General features: G+C 37.4%; 1 protein-coding gene across 3 annotated transcripts in view; it reads left to right on the top strand.

The window, feature by feature from the left end:
• TEC (tec protein tyrosine kinase) overlaps positions 1–21,580 on the top strand; it is a 121,598-nt gene that overhangs the window by 14,893 nt on the left and 85,125 nt on the right. The window contains exon 2 of one of the 3 annotated variants that reach the window (XM_037829756.1): positions 16,695–16,751. The exons of 1 other annotated variant lie outside the window; for it this stretch is intronic. Coding sequence is in view for 1 of the 2 variants with exons in the window: in XM_037829754.1 (XP_037685682.1) it covers positions 16,739–16,751 (13 nt within the window). In the remaining variant the exon portion in view is untranslated. Of the gene's footprint in view, positions 1–16,694; positions 16,752–21,580 lie in introns of those variants that run through there. One more of the 3 variants, XM_037829754.1, reaches the window with a different exon arrangement.

The following is a 21,580-nucleotide window of genomic DNA, read 5'->3' as shown; positions in this document are numbered from 1 at the left end:
TCATGATTCATGGAAGAAGGTCAAAATATCAACATTAACAGGAGTCTGGAAGAAGTTGATTCCAACCCTCATGGATAACTTTGAGGGGTTCAAGACTTCAGAGAAAGAAGTAACTGCGTATGTGTTGGAAATAGCAAGAGAACTAGAATTAGAAGTAGGCCTGAAGATATAACTGAATTGCTGCAATCTCAGGATAAAACTTTTCAGCAGATGTGGAGTTGCTTCTTATGGATGAGCAAAGAAGGTAGTTTCTTGAGTTGGAATCTACTCCTGGTGATGATGTTGTAAACATTTTTGAAATGACACAGAAGATTTAGAATATTACATCAATGTAGTTGATAAAGCAGTAGCAGAGTTTGAGAGGATTCACTCCAATTTTGAAAGAAGTTCTACTGTGGGTAAAGCGCTGTCAGACAGCAGCACATGCTACAGAGATGTGCATATTTCCTTTTGTGAAAGGAAGGGTCAATCAATGCAGCAAGCTTCATTGTCTTACTTTACGAAACTGCCACAGCCATCCCCACCTTCAGCACCTACCACCCTGATCAGTCAGCAGTCATCAACACCAAGGCAAGACCCTCTACAGGCAAAAAGATTGTGACTTGCTGAAGGCTCAGATGATGGTTAGCATCTTTTTAGCAATAAAACATTGTTTAGTTAAGGTATGTACATTGCTTTTTTAGACATACTGCTGTTGCATACTTACTAGACTACAGTATAGTTAAATACTGTAAACATAACTTTTATATGCATTGGGAAACAAAAAAATTCGTGTGACTCTCTTCATTATGATACTTGCTTTATTGTGGTGATCTGGAATCAAACCTGCATTGTCTTTGAGGTGTGCCTGTACTTGGCCTTAATTTAATTACTATATGCATAAAGAGTAAGATAACTTGTTTATTTTGGGATAGTAAGAGCAACAAATTATAGCAGCTTAAGATGTTTTCCATAGTGTATTTTACAGAATATTACAACTCTGGGAAATAGAGTTCCATGATCAAATAAGGTTGGGATATGCTGCATTCTGTGTGATTCACAAAGCCTATTCACCTATTAAAGGTTCTGAAAATGCACACCAGTTTGGTATGGTTTAACCCAGCTGTTCCCAAATATATTTGTGCGTTCATTCATTCATACGTCTAATAATCAAGTACACAGTGCATAGTGTGATAGTATGTGTTCAGCAGTATGCTGGACAGTGGTTCTACAGGAGAAAAGGAAGTAACTAGTGTCCCTGCCCTCATGAGATCTAGTATAAGCATGTTTTATCATCTGGCAGGTCCTAATGTTTTGAGAAACATGGTTTGGGGAGCTTGAATTAAGATGTTTAGTTATTCCTGTTTGTGTTCTGGAATGTAGTGTAATGGAATGGTAAGGAGTGATTGTTTGTCTGCCTGTCTTTTTGCCTCTATGTCTCTACCTCATATCAACAACACCTCTCCTTCACAGAATGTTTCCTTTGCATCCTGCCTTGGGAATATACAGAGCTGCTGCTGAGGTAACTTTTAGCTTTGGGAGGTTTGTGACTCACCGAAGGTCACCCAGCTAGTTAGTGGCAGAGCCAGGGCCAGAACCCAGGTATTTTGGCTTAGGACCTATGCTCATTCCATTCCTGGTGATAAGGGACAGTTTGAAATGCTTGACAATTGAAAACAGTTAAATAGACTCAAAAGATTGAGAGAGATACTATGGATTATGCTAATTTAATCAATAATAGCAGGGCTGACTTCAGGCATCACTGCCCTCACCATCATCACCACCACCACCACCACCACCACCACCACCACTACCATTGCCACTGTCATCATCACTGATGTTGAGTAATTACTATGATCTAGATAGCATGCTAAGCACTTTACATATATTTTCTTATTTAATTTTTACAACGACTTTATGAAGTAGGAATTATTATCCCATTTTATAGATGAGGAAACTGAAGCTCAGAGAGGTAAGTAGCATGTCTTTGTTTACATGGCTAGTAAGAAGCAGAGTCAAGCTTCCACTCTAGGCTGTTTTCAGAGTCCAAACGCTTAACTTTTTTGCTATACCAGGTGAAATATTTTCTCTGCTTCTAGATTTCCCTCTCTTTTTTTTCCTTTCCCATTTCAGCTTGCCTGACTCCTCCTTTATAAAAAGCTGATAGAAAGGATCTGATTCATTTATTTATTCCACGAGTCAGGCATCATTCATCAACTATTTAATAAATAACTACTATGTGAAGGAACTGTTTTAGGCACTGGGGATCTCGTGGTGAATAGACAGACAAGGTTCCTGCTTTTGTGAAGCATGCAATCTGTGGGGAGACACTGGAAACAATCAAGAAAAATGTCACATTGTGACATGCAAATAATTAAAATAGGGTATCTGAAAGTGACTGGCTGTCTACTTTAGATTTGAGTTACAAGAAGGAGCTGGTTATACAGAGAGAAAGGTGGGGTGGTCTTACAGGCAGAGACAACAACATGTTCAAAAATCCCAGTCATGAGTTTGCTCTGTTTGAAGAACAGGAAGAAGGCTGGTCTGGTTAAATTGTGGTGGACCAGTGGGAGAGTGGTACTTCATGAGGCTGAAGAAGTAGGTGGTATGCCAGGGTAAGGAATTTGGATTTTAGTCTAAATGCATTGGGAAGCCATCAGAGAGTTTTAAGAAAGGCAAAGGGCATGAATTGACTTATGTTTTTAAAAGACCATGTTGACGAATGAGTAGAGAAAGGATTATAAGAAGATAAGAAAGGAAGTAGGGAGACCCATTAGGAGGCTATTGCAGTAGTCCTGACAAGAGATGAGAGTGACTCTACCAGTTATTTATTGTCACATTAGTGCTGTGTAACAAACATCCCCATAAACTTTGTGGCATACAACAATAAAGGTTTGTTTTTGCTCATGAGTCTGTGGGATGGCTGGCTGGTTCTGCTGAGCTGGGCCAGGTTTGACTGATCTTAACTCAGTTTACTCTTTTGTCTGTGATCAGCTATGGGTCAGATAGACAGCTCTGTGATCTTGGATGGATTCTCTAATACATTTAGGGGGATGGCTGGCTGTTGATTACTCTAAGATGGCTTCTGCTGAGATGACTGGGACAACACTACTCTCCTTTATGTGTACGTTACGGTCTTCTAGCAGGCCAGCCTGGGCTTAGTTGCCAGGCTGGCTCAGTCATGTTCTCATGGTGATTGCAAAGAAGCAAGAGAGGAAGTGAAATAAGCCAGCATATTTTCAAGCCTTAGCCTGTGCCAGTTTTGCTCCTATCAGACTGGTCAAAGCAAGTTACATGGGTACGCTCACAGTCAGTGTGGAAGGGCATTACCAAAGGGCAGGGCAACAGGGAGATGTGAAAAGATACAAGGAGATATGAAAAATCGGGGTCATCAGTGCAATCAGTCTGTTACACTAATGGGAGAGAAGTGAAGGTGGAGGGACATGAATAGACTCAGAAAATATTTTGGAAATACAGTCAAAAGAATTTGCTGACGTATTTGATTTGAGGTGTGGGGGAGAGGAATGAATCAAAGATTACTGCTAGGGCCCCCCTGAGGAGCTGGGGGAAGATGTGGAGGTGTTGGGCTTCTTCACTTGGATCGTTGTTGATTTTCTCACAAACATTGAGGACTGGTGGTTTGGTATGCCGAACCCTCTATCACAGGACTTGCCCTTATGAAGCTTGTTACTGCAAAGGAGAGGCTAAACCTGCTTATAATTGTGCTTAAGACTCTCCTCCTGAGTGCCTCTTTGTTGCTCAAATGTGGCCCTCTCTCTGTAGCTAACCCAACTGGGCAGGTGAACTCACTGCCCTCTCCCCTACGTGGGACCTGACTCCCAGGGGTGTCAATCTCCTGGCAACGCAGGATATGACTCCCAAGGATGAATCTGGACCCAGCATTGTGGGATTGAGAACATCTTCTTGACCAAAAGGGGGATGAGAAATGAAACAAAATAAAGTTTCAGTGGCTGAGAGATTTCAAATGGAGTTGAGAGGTCACTCTAGTGGGCATTCTTATGCACTATATAGATAACCTTTTTTTAGGTTTTAATGCATTGGATTGGCTAGAGGTAAATACTTGAAACTATCAAACTGCAACCCAGTAGCCTTGACTCTTGAAGACGATTGTATGACAGTGTAGCCCACAAGGGGTGACAGTGTGATTGTGAAAGCCTTGTGGATCACACTCCCTTTAGCCACTGTATGGATGGATGAGTAGAAAAATGGAGACAAAAACTGGCTGAAAAATAGGGTGGGAGGGGGGATGATTTGAGAGTTCTTTTTTACTTTTATTTTTTATTCTTGCTTTTTCTGATATAAGGAAAATGTTCAAAAAATAGATTGGGGTGATGAACGCACAATATGATGGTATTGTGAACAGTTGATTGTACACCACAGATGATTTTATGATATGTGAATATATCTCAATAAAACTGAATTAAAAACTGAATTAAAAAAATAAAAAAATATAAAAAAAATTTACTGCCAAATTTTTGGCTGAGCAACTGGGAAGATGATGAGGCTGTTTTCCCCTGATGGAATATCTAGAGCTCTGTTTTGGCTATTTTATGTCTGAGATGCCTGTTAAATATTCAGATAAAGATGTCAGGTTGGAAGTTGGGTATATAAATGAGTTTCTTGCAGACTTCAGAGCTGGAGATGTGGATTTTATAATTATCAACATACCAATGGTATTTCAAGCTGTGGAACTGGATGAGGCCACCTATGAAGAGAAAGTGTAGTTGAAGAAGAAAAGTGAGCCCATGACAGAGCTCCGGAGCGGACCCATGCTTAGAAGTAAAGCAGAAAAGGAGAAGCCAACAAAGATGACTGAGAAGGAGCAGCCTCTGAGATAGAAAAATCCAGAAATCTCCAGTGTTACAGAGAACCAAGAGAAACAAAGCTTTTTAAGGAGAGAATGGTCAACTGTGTTGAACACCACTGGGAAGTCATTTAAGAAAGGAATTGAGGAGTGATCACTGAGTTGGGCAACATGGAGGTCCTCGGCCACCTTGAAAAGTGCAGCCTTGGTCCTTAGTGGAATGAAGGAGACAGAAGCCCAACAGGAGTGGCTAGAGAAAAGAACGTGCGGTGAGCTATAGAGCAGAAACTATAATCCCTTTTTTCAAGAACTTTTGCCACCAATGGTTCTTGGTACCAGTGTCAGAAAAAATATTGTAGTTGGAGGGGATTGTGGGTCAATGGAATGTTTTTTTGGGGGGGTTGGGACGTAAGTGATGGTATTGTGCCAAATGAATGATTCAGTAGAGAAAGATCCAGGTGCACGTGTGAGAAGGGGTAAATGCAGGTGACGGCAAGCGAGAATGGGATCTAGAAATTAAAGTAAGCCGTAGTCAGTGTGTTACCTTCTTCGGGGGTATTTGCATTTTGTATTTTATTTTTAATTTTGGAATGAAAGGGTGTACATCCATTTGTTTGAACAGTTTCGGTCATCAGCAAGGTAGGGAAGTATATGAGTTCTGTTGTTAAACTGGACAGATTGAGAACCTATGTGTTAGGCACACTCAGCTAATATTGTAGAGCACTATGGAATCATGCTGTCTTTGTAGGCAGTGTTTGATATTTCTTATGATGATGAAGTTGGTAAATTCCGTTTCTTAGCTTTTGATATAGTTAGCAAGTTGGATAGGTCCTTAGCAGAGCTAAGAAGGGAATGTAAATTAATGTGCCACTTCCTTATTGGGGCTCTTATACCAGCAGGACTTGGTGTTTTGATCGATATAAAGAACCATTTGCATCCAGCCATGCAGGTATTACCATTTATGCATCAATTAGAAGACTCTAGAGAGTGATTGGCTATGACAATTCAGTAGATCTCAGATAAAGCACGTATCTGGAATTCCAGCTGAATGATAGAAGTTTTGCTGTTTAAGCCAGTGTAACTTCAATTTTAAGGGTTACGTAAGGCAAATATCTCATATAAATGGTAGCTCACAATGTATTTCCTGTAAATACAAATATACCTTTAGTATTATTTAAACATCTAGTTTCATCAGCCCTCCTGGGGTATGTACTCTGTGTGTGGTGAGTAAGAATGGTAGTTTGAAGATATGTAGTACTGCCTCTTAGAGTATCTTAACTGCCATGGATTTTTGTCGAATGGCCTTGGATCTGCTTTACTATTTTACTAATTTAAAATATTAGTGTCTGCTTGTGTAATTCTTGTTGTGAACTGAGACTCACACCTGCTGCCACTCAACGTTTAAAGCTTTCTGACTTGGCAGAAATAATACTGAAAAGGACACCTGCCAGGGTCTTAGTAATACTTATATATAGCAATCTGAAGAATGTTAGCTCAGTTTTAGCAGAAATATCATAAAAGTCAAGACACAGGCCTTAAATCAGATGAAGTTGGAGCCTCAAAATGCAAATGCTTCGTAGAAGTATGAAGCTGTAGATCTTTGAAACTGTTGGTGTTTGCTGTTACCTTGGGCCATTCAGAAGGGTACACCTTAAAATACTTGGCCCATCAGGAAGGTCCACATTAGCCTTTCTCTTATTTCGCATGAAACATGCCATATTTTTTATGTTACATTATACTGTATTATTATTAACAGAATATTTACATTTCTGCCGCATAACAGACTTTTAAATCTTACATTGAATTTCATTCAACTTTTACCAAAAGTGAGCCTGAGATGATATTTAACAGATATAGGCCAGGGATCATATTCCCTAGCTAATCTTTTATACTTTATTCTTATTTCCTGAGTTAACCGGAAATTAACCTATTTAGCTCAGCTCCCATAGAAATACCTTTACCAAGGTTTTATTTACTAAACCATTATCAAATGTTAATATGAGAAATAGCCAGGTGAGGAATATTTTTGTAATTTTGGTCTGAACTTTTATTGAAGTTATCATATATCTCTCTTTATGATCCCACAAACTAGTTTCACTTTGCAGTTTAATGACAGGGAAAGTTTTTCTTTTGGTCAATTGGTGTGTATCATAAAAAATTAGAATTCTGTGAGACGTTATGTTTGTTTTTGTTCCCTGGATTTTGAGATGCTCCAAATTTAATGCACAATTACAAGAAATATTCTGCTTTATTAGTGATTACTAGAATTGTAGCATATGTGAAGTTGACCTAAGGGAATTCAATTCTGTGGGTCAGTAAGGAAAAGAGAGAGAAAAATAATTTCAAGAGTGTGGGTGATTCTGTACATCATTCCACGTGGTGAATATATGCCCCAGAGATGAGTGCATTGGGAAATGTTTGAACCTGCTGTCCCCTCAAGTCTTAGCTTGAGTGTTTTGCACAATCAGCTCACTCTGCCAAATGTGATTTTAGTGTTTAAATATGAGTATTTTTTCACACAAATTCATCCTGAAGCTCAAGACAACTACTTTATGTAACACTAAACCGGAAAACCAAAATCTGTTTTGCTCTGTGCTAGGTTGTTTGCAAATTGGCCTCTTAATTCTCCAGTTCTTCCCATATCCATGCCTTGGATAGTCTCCTCCCATATGAACTGTGATCTTGGCCATATGACTTACTTTGGCCAAAGAGACAACAGCAAATGTAAAGCATTCGGAGATGTGAAATGTGTTGTATATTGGGGCTTGCTCTCTCTCACTGCTCTTGGAACCCTGAGATATGAACAAGCCCTAGTTGTCCTGCTGGAGAGGCAGCACATGGAAAGGATCTAAGGCACCCTGGCTGATGGCCTGCAAGTGCCAGAAATGTGAGCAAGGCCGTCCTAGACCATCCAGCCCCATTTAGGTCCATACAGACCAGAAGAATGGCCCAACCAACCTGCAGAATCATGAGAAATAATACATTTTTATTGTTTTGAGCTACTAATTATAGAGTGCCTTTTGTTTTTATTCTAATCAAAAGCTAAGTGATGTAAGCTCCAATGCTGCTAGACATTTTCTCTGATGTTGTGTTAGACTTACCCAGAGACAGTATGTCAGTCTTCATGTGGTCTGGTCTCTTACAGGATATTCAAGCCTAATTTTGACTATATTCAGTTTTTACCACATGTGCTGACTTTAGAACCATCCCCTACATGAGCTTTGGCTCCACTCTGCCTTCTTCCTGCCTTTTGGTTTCTGACTTCTCCTTTTACTTTTGACTTTTATCTGTATATTGTTTATTGCTTATCTATATAGTGTTATATGGTATTCTTTTAAAAATTTTATTTTGTTGAGATCAAATTCACATAACATAAAATTCACCATTTTAACCATTTTAAAAAGTGTAATTCAGCGGTTTTTAGTATATTCACAATGTTGTGCAATCACCACTACTATCTAATTCCAGAACGTTCTGTCACCCCCAAAAGAAAACCTATACCTTCCAATTCTCCCCTTGCTCCATTCCCTGGCTATCTGTTCTAGCACCGTTTGTTGAAAAGTCTCTTTCTCCATCAAATGGATTTGGTAACCTTGTTGCAAATCAATTGACCATAGATACATGGGCTTAATTCTGGACTTGCACTTCTGTTTTCTATGATCTATATGTCTGTCCTTATGCAGTACCACACTGTTTTGAATATCGTAGCTTTGTGGTGAGTTTTGAAATTGGAAAGTGTGAGTCCTCCAACTTTGTTCTTTTTCAAGATTATTTTGGCTATTTGGGGAACCGTACATTTCTGTATGAATTTTAGGATCACCTTGTCCATTTCTGCAAAAAAGGCAGTTGGAATTTGATAGAGATTGCATTGAATCTGTAGATCAGTTTCGGAAGTATTGCCATTTTAACAGTATTAAGTCTTCCAATCCATGAACGTAGGATGTTGTTTCAGTTTCCTGGTCTCTAAACTGAATACCAAATACCAATTCCATTGGTTTAAACAATCGAAATTTATTGGCTCATGGTTTTCAGGCTAGGAGAAGTCAAAAATCAATGTGACATGAAGGCAGTGCTTTCTCCCAGAAGACCATAGCATTCTGGGTTGGCTGCCAGTGATCCTTCGTCCTTGCCTTTTCTGCCACATGGAATGCTCTCCTGGCTTCTCCTCCTGTGGTTTTCTCTCTCGCTGTGCCCATCCTTATAAGGCCTTCAGTAATTAAGACCCATCCTGATTCAGCTGGGCCACACCTTAACTGAAGTAACCTCATCGCAAGGTCCTATTTACAAGGGTTCACACTCACAGAAATGGATTAAGTTTTAGAACAGATTTTTCTGGGGTACATAGCTCCAAGCCACCACAGATGCCTATTTGTTTAGGTCTTTTTAAATTTCATTCAAAAATGTTTTGTAGTTTTCAGTGTACAAGTCTTGCACTTTCTTGGTTATATTTTGTACATGTATTTTAACAATGAAGTGTCTCAATTACTCTTTGGATGTAGACAAGGGAGTAAATTATAAATCAATAAAATACATGTTTTTAACATAGCTCTTCAGCTATTTAATGTAGCCAGATTTTTATTCTACAAGTCTGGACATAAGGACACTAAATTTCTAGTATCAAAGGTATGATGATGATGGTGGTGGTGGTTATACTTTCTTTGCTTTTATTTATTCATTTATAAAACAGCATCTGACAAGATGCCATCTGTTCCTACACATCTTAATTTCTTAGTAATTGACTAATAGTAATGCAATGAAAATTACATTAGAACAATAATACTGATAGCAAAATCTTATATGGCACTTAAGTGCCAGGTATTGGTCTTAGTGTTTTACTTGTATTAACTCCTTTAATGAAATTGAATACTGGATGGGGTGAAGCCTTAAAAGTTAAAGGACTGTGTGTGCTTGGGTGTGTGTGTATATGTTGGGGCTTACCTTTTGTGTGACATTTGAAAAAAACACATAATTTTAACCTAATGTTCTCAAAAAAAATAGTTATGGTGAGGGTGGTTAATTTTTGAGCATAAAGATTGATAATAGTATTGCTCAAGAGAGGTAATATTTGTTACATTACTTAGCTTTTGGGGGCTTTAATTTTTAATATTTTTTTCATGTCTAAATTGAGAGCATGGATCCAAAGATCTCTCATCATTAGAGGACTCAGCTCGCATATTCTTGTAATCTAATGACCTGGATTACAGTATCTCTCTGTCCTATGTGTGACAGTTGTGGAGAAGAGTATTGAGGGGAAAGCTCTTTAAGGCATCAGATCAAAGTCCCACTGGACTGTAAACTCCATGAAGGCAGGCCCAGGTTTCCCATGTGTACTGTTGTATCCCTATCACAGTGCCTGCTGTACAGTAGATGCTTAATAAACATTGACTGAAAAATGGATGAAAAAATAAATGCAAGGTTGGAAATGACTCATTTTGGGTTTTGTCTTCTTTTTAATAGTGAAAATAGCACAATAAAGAGAGGACAAGCGTGAGAGTTTGTTTGAAACACTGTCATTTCACACATCAAAGACATCAGACTCCTCATATGAGTAAACACTGAACTACCAGCCCCTCAGAAAAAAGAACTTTCTGCACAAGACGTAATTTATCATTAGGGCCCTCTCAGAGAAAAAAAGGATCCTGTTAGTTTTTTGTTAATTTATGATTCCAAGACCCTGATGATTTAAAATGCAGATGGATATACTTTTGAAAGAGGAGGTTTCCTTCAGGTCTGCCCCGTGACAGATTAGATTTTTAGAGACTAAAAATGGTGAAGGGCCTGAAGTAGATGCTTCCAATACCTTTGAGCTTTGGCTTCTAAAGTGAATACTTGAATAGACTTAAATAAAGTGGAATCTTTAAGTCATCCAGTAAATACTTATTGAATACTTATTATGTTTCAGACAGTTGGCTAGGTGCTGGATCATGGCAGATATTACTTTCTTTTGCTTGATTTGTATAAGACAGAACTCAGAAGGGAAAACAAGACTTGGATATGTGTCTTTGAGAAATTGGTGTGGAACAGACTGTAGATTTATATGTACATAGTACCTAGGTGTATATATACAAACATGTATCCATATTAACTAATTTATTTTGTTAGGGCTATCTAAATATTGCAATCACTTATTTAAGTAAATTTGATTTGCATTATTTCAGACTTACAGTACTGGAAAATATTGGGTGCTTATTTATTTTCTAGAACATAATATTTCAAGTAATGGAATTTTCAGGCTTAATTGACAAAGCATGATAATGAGATTTAGTGCTCAGATGTCACCCAAAAAGTAAAAACATCTAATTTAAGGATCTTTGTATGGTCTGGGGGAAGTTTATGAATGAGAAAAATTGGTTTGGTTTGAGGAAGGGAATAGAGAACAGTAGAGTGATTGCGAAGGTGATTTCTGTTCAAACCTTTGAAACTTGTTGAAGTTCTATGAAACCATTCTACAATTCTCTAATACCCAGGATGACTTGGAGCTCAACATCATTTACCTGGTTTCTTTCTAAAGGTTTGTGCCATGTGTACTAAACAGACTTTCCCCCCTGCTATGGGGATGTGTTTTTGATTCCATATTTGAATAAAAATAGAAAAATTATTTTAATTGAAATTAATTTTAATTTCAGCCAGGTACTTTGAATACTTCTAGTCTGTAAAGTGGATACTTTATTTAATTAAAAAACAGTCATTCTTCTTTATAACTAAGACTATTGCTTGTCTTTTTAACTTCTTTCCTAAGCTAATAAAATAATCAAAAATAAAACTCATGATGGGAAACCACTATAAAACTTTTTAAAAGCCTAGTGAACATAAACCACTTTTTCTTTTATTTTCAGATTGCTCTGTTTACTTTTCTGATTAAAATAAAATAACTTAAAAATTTTTTCATATCCATTCTGTGAGGAAGTGGTTATAAAGATCAGAGCTTTAGCATCTATTTGATTCACGTATTGGTATAACTCTAATAATCTGTAGGATTCTGTTTAAATGTCATTTCCTCATTGAAACGGTCCCCAATACTTTTAATAGAGGTAATTGTTTCCTCTTTAAGTGATCATATATTTGATCAATAGGGGATATTAATGATTTCAAAATACTTTACCCATACCACTTTCATAGCCCTTCATTATATTGTATTCTAGGTCATTGTTTTTAAGTCACTCTTTTCCATGCCTCTCTATAGCTAGGATAGTGTCTTGTTCATCTTTGATGTTCATCTTTGTCATCACCTCAGGGCCTCATGCATAGTTCTTTATACATCATGGTTATGCAATGAATGTCAGCATGAATGATTACTTGAATGCCTGAAATGATACCTTTTGACAAATTGGCTTATGAAACTGAAAGTGGTGAAAAGATGAATGAGTCAAGAGAAAGAAAAATTTGAGGGAGTGAGGAAGATAGACAGGGATTGGGATGAATGAAATGAGAATGGGGATAGGCAAGAATGATATAGCATGTGTTGCAGTTATCTATGGCTATATGGCAAACCCCTCAAACAACCATTTTATCATGCTCATGGATTCTGTAGAGCAAGAATCAGGCAGTGCATAGTGGGTATATCTTGTCTTTGCTCCACAGTGTCTGTGGTCTTGAGTTGAATGGTTGGGTTTGACTCAAAGGACTGGTGGTAAGAGCCATCTGAAAGTGCTCTTACTCACATCCCAGCTTCTGGGCTGGGGTGACTTGAAAGCTGGGTTCTGCTGGGACTGTGCTTGTAAACACACATGACTTCTCCATCTGGCATGGACTTTTCTCAGAATGGCGGCTAGGTTTCAAGATGGAGTGCCAAGGAGTGAACGGTCCAGAAGAACCAGGTGGAAGCTACATGGCCTTTTATGCCCTAGCCTCAGAGGTCTCAAACTGTCACTTACGGTGTACTTTCTTGGTCAAAGGAGTCGCAAGCCTGCTCAGATTCTAGAAGAGGGGCATAGACTCTGACTCTTGATGGGAGGAATGTGGATGTATTTGCAGCTATTTTTTTTTTTTAAACAGCAACATTATATCATAAATGTGTGATATAATGAGATGATGGGTAGAGCATAGAGCAGGCAAGGTCCATGATTAAATTGCTTAATCAGAAATGGGACTTATGGAAAATGTCATTAAAAGTTTTCCAGACAGTAGTTAGAATCATGGCTTATATCTATGACACTTTTTAAGTGTAGTTTATAATTTTTGTTTATTACGTTAATGTATGAGATTGTTTTCTTTGGAAGTAGTATTTTAATCAGCTTTTTTTTTTTTTTTTTTCCTCTTAGAGATCAGGTCTATAACAATGGGTGTTTCAGTTTTAGATTTTCTTTATAAACTGATTCCCACAAACCTTAGAAATAAGAGTAAAGTATTTCTCTGGTCAAATTTGCCTTCTTGCTCGATACCATGCTCTGTAGCTTCAGTTGGGATGTTGACTTTGGTGATCTTTTTAATGATTCTTTTATAAATAGGCTGCTATTCGGATATACCCACTTTGCCTGACTGTCCACTCTGTTTTGCTACCTTGTTAGTCTGTACAGAATTGCTCTTTTATCATGCTGTAGAGTTGAAAAGCAAACTGCCTTCCCTGAAATTTGAACAGGGGAAATACAAGGAAAGGAAGCCTAGAAGGAAGAGAGGAATGAAAACAGGACAAATGTTGCATCAGACTGTGGTTTTATTTTTGGCTGCTAGAAACCACATATTCCTGTTTGTAGGGGAAGGGGAAGCGTCACATTATAATATCATGAGGCTTTGCTGATTCACAGGAACATTTGTGCATTGGAAGAAGGTTTCAGATGAGGTAGAGTAATAACGGTTCTTGAGGAAGTAGAGCCCACAACCCTTTCTTTCTACTCTTGTTTGTCTGTCTTGTTTCTTTTTCTCCCTCGCTTCCTTTCCTTTTACTTCTTTCTATTCTCTTTCTTACCAAGTCCAAAGTGTTAGATGACTGGAACATGTAGGAAATAAAATATTTTATTATGGAAAATTTCAGATATATAAAAAAATAGAATAGTATAATGTACCTCTTGTATGTACTTAGCTTCAACAGTTATCAACTCATGGGCAATTTTATTTTGTCTATACATCTTATACCCCCTACCAGATTGTGAAGCGAATCACAGATACCATTTTATCTGTAAATATTTCAGTATGTATCTCTAAAAAATAAGAACTTTTAAAACTACAATCACAATACTATTATCACACACAAAAAAACAAAAAACACCCAAACAACCTAACACTCTCTTAATATCATCAAACAAGTCTTATTAACAAACCAACCTTAATAACATTAATATCCAGTTAGTATTCAAATTGCCACAGTTGTCTCATACATTTCAATTGGTTGAGATGTCTCATAGGATTTTAAAAATCTATAGGATCCTTTTCCATCTCTCTCTTTGTTTTTGTTTTTGAAATCTTTTGTTAAAGAAACTTTGTCCTTCTGTAAAAAAAACAATTGAATGCAATAATGACTTGGATTCTTTATTCCTATTTTAAAAATAGTGAGAAAAGTATATGTAGACATAGATGAATGTTTCTTATTAAAGACAACTTATACCTTGAATTGCATACTTAAAAATGGTTAAAATGACATATTTTATGTTTTGTATATTTTACCATAATAAAAAAAATTTTTGAAATTTAGAGTATTGTAGCCAAGAAACACATATTGGTATTTAATTGTTTTGAGTATAATTTTCAAATTACTTTTCATTATTCTCATGTCTTCTTCTAGTAAAAGGTAATGAAAAATCACCTTACCCTCATGAGAAACTTGTTAATCATGTCTTATTTTCACTTGTTACTGTTTCCATCTGAAGTAACCAGAAACAGAAATATTTGTTTAATATCAGAAATTCCTTCATTTAGGAGAATTGGGGCTAGAAAACTGCCACTTAAAGTGAATCACTTAAATTGGGGACCAAGATTTTATAGTAAATAGGTTTTTTAAAAAAAGTTGTGGTATACTTTATCCTGAAAAATAAAGTGAAAATAATATGAAAATAACTTTATTTTAATCTCATATTTAGCACTGGTGACATTACAATTACATCAATGTTCTTAGAACAAAGAATGAATCCAGTATTAATCATTTTCTTGGTATAGTTTTTTTCTGACAAAAATACATAGTAGTTTATTCAATAGCATTAGAAAGCTTTATCGTTTTTAGCAAGAATGCTTCTATTAGGTAGAATAGAGTTTAAACCAGTATATAACAAAGAAGCCATTATATATATAGTTTCTAAAATAAGATAGAAGTGTATTTCTCTCACAGAGTTATCTTATCTAGGCTGGCAGGGCAACTCTGCTGCATGAATTCATTCAAGGCCCAGGTTTGGTTCTGTTCCTTCCTTTCCTGCTAGGGTGATGCCTCATATGCATAGCTGAAGCTGAGTCTTTCCCATGTCCTAATTGAAGATGATCCAGAAGAATGTATCACTTCTGTACACGTCCTTTTGGCCTTAGTCACATGGCCATGTGTAACTGCAAAGGAGTCTGGGAAATATATCTCTAGCTATGTGTCTGTGTATCCAGGAAGGAGAGAATGGATTTTTTTTTTTTTAGGGGGCCTAGGCAAAAAGCAGTCAGCCACAGTGTGTCCTAATACTTTAATTGTAAATCATCCTGTTTTGAAGCCCATATTATGCTATCCCTTTTTTACTGGTTGTGCCTGTTTGGATTTATTATGTTCCCCAACATGCCATGTTCTTTAACGCAATCTTGTGAGGGCAGAGGTATTACTGTTGATTAGATTGGAATCTTTGGATTAGGTTGTTTCCATGGAGATGTGACTCACCCAACTGTGGGTAAAACCTTTGATTAGATTATTTCCATGGAGGTGTGGCCTCACCCATATAGCATGGGTCTTGATTTAATCACTGGAATCATATAAAAGAGCTCAGTCAGAGGGAGCTTGCTGCTGCAGCTTAGAGAGATATTTTGAAGACGACTGTTGAAAGCTGACACTGACATTTTGGAGAACACCATTTCGAAATGCAACCTGGGAGCAAGCAGATGCCAGCCATGTGCCTTCCCAGCTGTTTTCCGGATGCCAATGACCTTCCTTTGGTGAAGATACCCGATTGTTGATGCCTTACCTTGGATGCTTTATGGCCATAAGACTGTAACTTTGTAACCAAATAAACCCCCTTTATAAAAGCCATTCCATTTCTGGTGTTTTGCAAAATGGCAGCATTAGCAAACCGGAACACCAGTTAACCAACTGTAAGATTCTCATTTGTTGGTGGCATCAGGTGTGACTGGAACAGTTCTCCAGTTATCACTCTCATACTCTTGAAAACCCTCATCTTTTGATGATTTGGTATTTCATTTACAACTAAATTGCATCCCTCATTCAGTGGTAGTGAATGACCAGCAAAGAAGCAGAACTCAGTAATATGGAAGGATATTTGATGGGCGAGTAAGTATTCAGTTTATCAGTTAATATTTTTATGTGATGATGACTTTTGCTGAATCACTTTATAAGCACTATATTATGAATTTCCTGTATAGTAAAATATTTCTCATATTCTTGAAGGTATTGCAGATGGTTTCTTTTCTAAAACAGCTTTCTCCATCCATTGTTCTCTTTATCTCCTTTTTTTCTTCCCTTTTGCCAGTGGGGAGGCTCCTTTGCCCAATCAAAGCCAAAGACCACAGGGAGGACCTGCCAAACCTGACTTAAAGGAATACATTTTAAATCAGTGCAGATACCTGTTTATGGGGATGGTTAGAAACAACTCTCCTTGGTGCAGCACCACTCAGTCTTTTCTCAGGTTCATCTGCCTTCCCAGCCCAGTGCCATAATCACCCACCATACGGCAGTGGGCAGGGTGCAGAGTACGTTATCAGGATAGATGAGATAAATCGGCTGGCTGTTCTGACCTTTGCCTTTTATCCCCAACAGGTCTTCACTTAGACTTCTTCCTAAGAGCTGAATGATTCCTTACCATGTCCAGTTTCAGTAGGTCAGCAGACAAATACTTAAAACTTTATAGTAGCACAACACTGCGAATGTAATTAATACTGCCAAATTATATATTTGAATGTGGTTTAAAAGGGAAATTTTAGGTTGTATATATATGTTACTAGAATAATTTTTTTTTTAAAAAACTGTAGCTGACTACATATCAACTGGCAAAAAGGAGAGATTAGACATTAAAAAAATTACAGGTTATAACAGGGCACCTTTGTTTAATGCTTAAGGAAGACAGAGAACTACAATGTTACTTACTTCTGAAAGCTAAAATGTTGCCTAAGCATGGAATAGCTCCAATTCATGATGTTAAATAGGGAGTCTGGAGTGTACCCTTTGTTCTCATTGAAGTCATCCCAGCTTTGTTCTTTTGCATGTGCTTCTGCTATTTAATGTAGTTCTTAAACTGAGGGCTTTAACTAAACTTTACTAATCTTCGGGCATTACTAAGTATTAGATTGAATTATATATTACTGATTTTGTTGGTAAAATATTGCTGTTGTTAAAAGAAAAACTTTTCAGGCAATTTAGGATGATTTAGGGTGATTCATGAATGGGACATCATCTCATTCAGAAAGTAGAAGGGCACTTCGCTGAGGGAGAGCTGATATAGGGCAGACTTGGAAGTAAGTGAGGAAATGTTCTGATTGGCTGACGTTAAGTTTCCATTTTTACATATGGGGTCTTACAAAGTGGGGAGCAGATATGCATTGATTAGTATGGTATGCTGGTCCATTCTGATAAGCTATCTCTACTGGACAGGAACTGGTCTATCACCAGGGTTTGCTTATCTGTAGTCCTGTAGGGTTTGTTCCATTTTCTCAGAAAGCCCCTGCAGGCCAATTGTTTTTGTCTTCTGGAAAATCCCTTCTCAGAAAGGAGTCCCTCCTGGCAACACCCAGTGTAGGTGGCCATTTTATTTTATTTAACACTAGATATTGAATTTTAGCGACCTCAACCACTGGTTGTTCCTCTACACAAAACTGGACAGAGACTCTAGCTTTTTGTTTGGGTTTCTCATTGGTGAAACAGTGGCCATTTTCATTACCCAGTGTCGTGATTCAAGAGGACTTTTGTAGCCAAAGGACTAAAGAAAGCACTGGGCACATTCTGAGACATGAGTTTTTATTTTGGGGCTTACCTGTAGGGTGGGAAGTCGGTCACATTGCCCTGAATTCAGGAGCTGCACTGAAGGATTCAGGAGCTGCTCTGAATCACGGTGGGTTCAGTGGGTTCAGAGCTCAACGTGAAGATACTCCGCAAAAAGCAGGGGGTGCCAGGGAGTGGTTTATAAGGGTTGGGACAGAGACATTCAAATGGGTATGAGAGGAGCAGGGTCTTGTGACATAGGGAGGGATCGATTGTAGTCAACAGGGAAGAGGGGAGGATTATAAATTATCCTCAGGGAGTTTCAGGGAGGAAGTAGTTTTAGGAGGGCAAGCTATAGATAACATTTAGTGCCGGAGGCCTGCTTTTACAAGGAGAGTAGGTCAAACCTTAACTGTTCTAGGTCAAGCAAATTGCTGTGTGCAGTCTTCAAAGCACTTGGGGAAGGCCCTGGGCCTGGGGCTCCCACACCCACTTTGGAATATTAGTGTTGAAAGATTAGTGTGTAAATTTTTCACACTGTTAAAAATTGGCAGCCAGGGTGAAGGGAATAGTGTTTTGGGGTTTATCTCCAATGAGACACAGAGAAAAGAGGCTTAAGTTGCAGCTTTGCATTTTATTAAAGAAGGTATTTGTAAACCTGAGTTAAAAGAAATCTTGGAATGGGTTTGGGGAGTAGCAGATAAACTGATGGTTGGCATCTGAAAAACTGTGCATCTGTGTGAGTATCTTAAGTATTATATTTCACAAGTTTTGACTATATTATAGAAAGAGACTAAAGAGACCAGGGGAGTCGCATTGGAAATAGCATTTTAAAATCTTTACTTAAAAAAAAAAAAGCCTTTTGATTTTCATTATTCATAAAAGCTTCACTTTTAAATTTAGCTTTCTGACTCTGTGCTTGTGCCTTCCACACTTTCATGATGATTTTCTGCTCCTCAGTCAGGAAAGCATGCTTGATCCTTTCATGGACACATTTAGCACATATGGGACCACATAGGCTCTGCTGACATGATGTTTTGTTTTAGTTAACCTCATATGAATTTTAGGTCTTACTGTACAAACCTCCTGAAGTTAGCCAGGGCATACACTGCATGTGGATTTTGGTGCTGTCTCAACCTTCTTTGTATGTAGGTAAACAGTTCTATTACCAGGGGTCTGGGGCAGCCCTGTTTTATTAGAAGTTGTTTTATAGGATAGCCTATAATGGCATATCAAATGCTGGACTGTTTTGGATGGATCTAGGCACTGTCCCTAGAAGAGGAAAAAAAGAAGGAACTCTTTACTTTTTAATTATTATTTAACCACAGTAGAACTTGCTGTGTCTTTTTAAAAAAGAATAATATCTTTATTGTTTTTGTAAAAATTATACCTAATCATTGTTTAACAATTCAAGCAATTCAAAAAAGTACAAAGAAAAATAGAAAAAACAGCAAAATTCTAAACCCAGAAATAGCCATCCTTATCAATCAGTGAACATCATTTTAGGCATCTTCATGCATAGATATATAGTTGTCAGGATCTACAGAAATGCAAATCAAAATGGGATCATAGAAAATAAAAGGGGTCATAGTGTATACTATTTGAAAAATAAAAAGTATAAATTTAATTTTATTTACATTTCACAGAATTTCTTGTCATAGATTGAAGTGGTGTTTAAAGAAACTTTAAATGACTTTCTCAATCATAACAGTGTCTTTAAAAACTCTCTAAAATCCAAAGAAAAGCTTGTGAAGCATTAAACAGAGTCATTTTTAAAAGAATTTTTCAATCATAGACCATATCTATTGCTACTTTGCAATGAGAGATGAAGAAATTAGAACATATATTTCCTCCCAAATATTTTCCCTTGTTTCTGGATTTTCTTTATATTATTATTGTTGGATTAATAACATTTTTTCCATAACAAAAATTCCACCATTGTTTTTTTTAAAATTGTGTATTTAAATAGATTCAGTGATCACCACTATTTCATGTACCATGGCTTCTGCATTCTTAAATTCTTTATATTAATTCGTCTAAGTGTTGGCTAGATTTCATCAAGGACTTGTGAGTTCAGAGTTCTAGGGTGCTTGATATGTATGACTTTTGCATAAGCATGGCCATTTCTAGGTTTAGAGGAAGCCACAGAGAGAGGTCAAAAGTCAGTAGAACCCAGAGAGGCCAGGCAAGGCCACCATGTGCATTGCCATATGATAGAGAAGCCAAGGACCAAGGATCACCGACAGCCAACCCAAGAATGCCAGTCATTGGGAAGAAAGTTTCACTTTGATGATGCCTCAATGTTAGACTTCTCCTAACCACAAACCACATGCCAATAAATTCCTGTTGCTTAGGCTGACCCATTGTATGGAATTTGCAAGGCAGCCAGAAAACTAAATCAGCAACCAATATGCAATAACCAGGTCAGAGTTACACACTGTATTTAAAAGTGGAGGATACAAAGTCTCTAAAGCCCATCGGCCTGAAGGCTGACACAGGCAGGTCAATACCTTTAATGAGAGTTCTCGAGAGCTGGTGCAGCAGTAGGTCTGAAGCTGTTGGTGGTGTGCACTGATCCTGGTGTGGCAGTGAAGGCCCAGCAGTTCTTCCAGTGCAGCACAGGCATTTGAACTGGGAGTCAGAACAACCAGGTGTCAATCTGCCTCGACCTGGCACTCACCAAAGTGGCATCTTCACTGGCCTTTTTATGTCCAGGGGGTGGTTTTATGCCTCAATTAAGACAGGCAGGCAACAAGCAAGTCCATATCATTCCTTCCACAAATGTCTGGTTATCACTTGTTACACAAATGCATTTTTCTCAGTTGGTTTGCATTCTAATTATGGGTTTTTTTTGAAATATTTTACAGTATTTTTGGATTCATGATCGTTAATATCTTTCCAGTACACAGCAACCATCATCTGGATCTGGGGATTCTCCTTACCTTTCTCTTGTGTTGGAACCCTTGTTTCCTGGATTCCATGTTTTTTTTTTTTTTTTTGGTTACTGCTTTATGTTGATAAATTACATCCTTCAGTGGCTTTTTGACAAAGAATGAATAGGAGGTAAAATTTGAAAGCCTTGTATAATTGAAATATATCTTTATTCTCCTTATCACTTCATTGATAGTTTGGCTAACTATAGAATTCTAAGATAAAAATCAAATTCTTTCAGAGTTTTTCTCCAGTCTTCTAGCTTCCATTATTGCCATTGAGAAGTCTAATGCCAAACTGATTTTTTTTCAAGCTGACTTCTGATCCTTTTGTATGAAATCTGTTTTCTCCTAGAAACTTCAGAATCTTCTGCTTGTCCCCATAATTTTAAAATTTTGTGAGATGTATCTTGATTAGGTTCTATTCCATTTGAAAATAACTTTCAGTTTAAGAAAAGTTTCCTCAATTTTTCTTTGATTCTTTTGTCATTCTTTCTTCTGAAACTCCTAGTTTTCAGATATTGAACCTTGTGGGTGAGTCCTCTAATTTTATTATCTTTTCTTTCCTATTTTTAATTTTTTGACTTTTTGTTTTATTTCTTGGAAGATTTCCTCAATTTTATATTGTAGCTCTTTTATTATGGTTTTTATTTCTGCTATCTTATTTTTGATTTCCAATAGCTTTCCTGTTTTAGTTCTCTATTTTGGCTCTGTCTTGACTGTTTTGATTTGCTAAGGCTGCTGAAATGCAATATAACAGAAATGAATTGGTTTTTACAATGGGAATTTATTAACTTA

Source organism: Choloepus didactylus, chromosome 3, assembly GCF_015220235.1.
Source record: "Choloepus didactylus isolate mChoDid1 chromosome 3, mChoDid1.pri, whole genome shotgun sequence".
NCBI classification, from domain to species: domain Eukaryota; kingdom Metazoa; phylum Chordata; class Mammalia; order Pilosa; family Megalonychidae; genus Choloepus; species Choloepus didactylus.
This window is presented reverse-complemented; position numbering and strand designations above follow the sequence as displayed.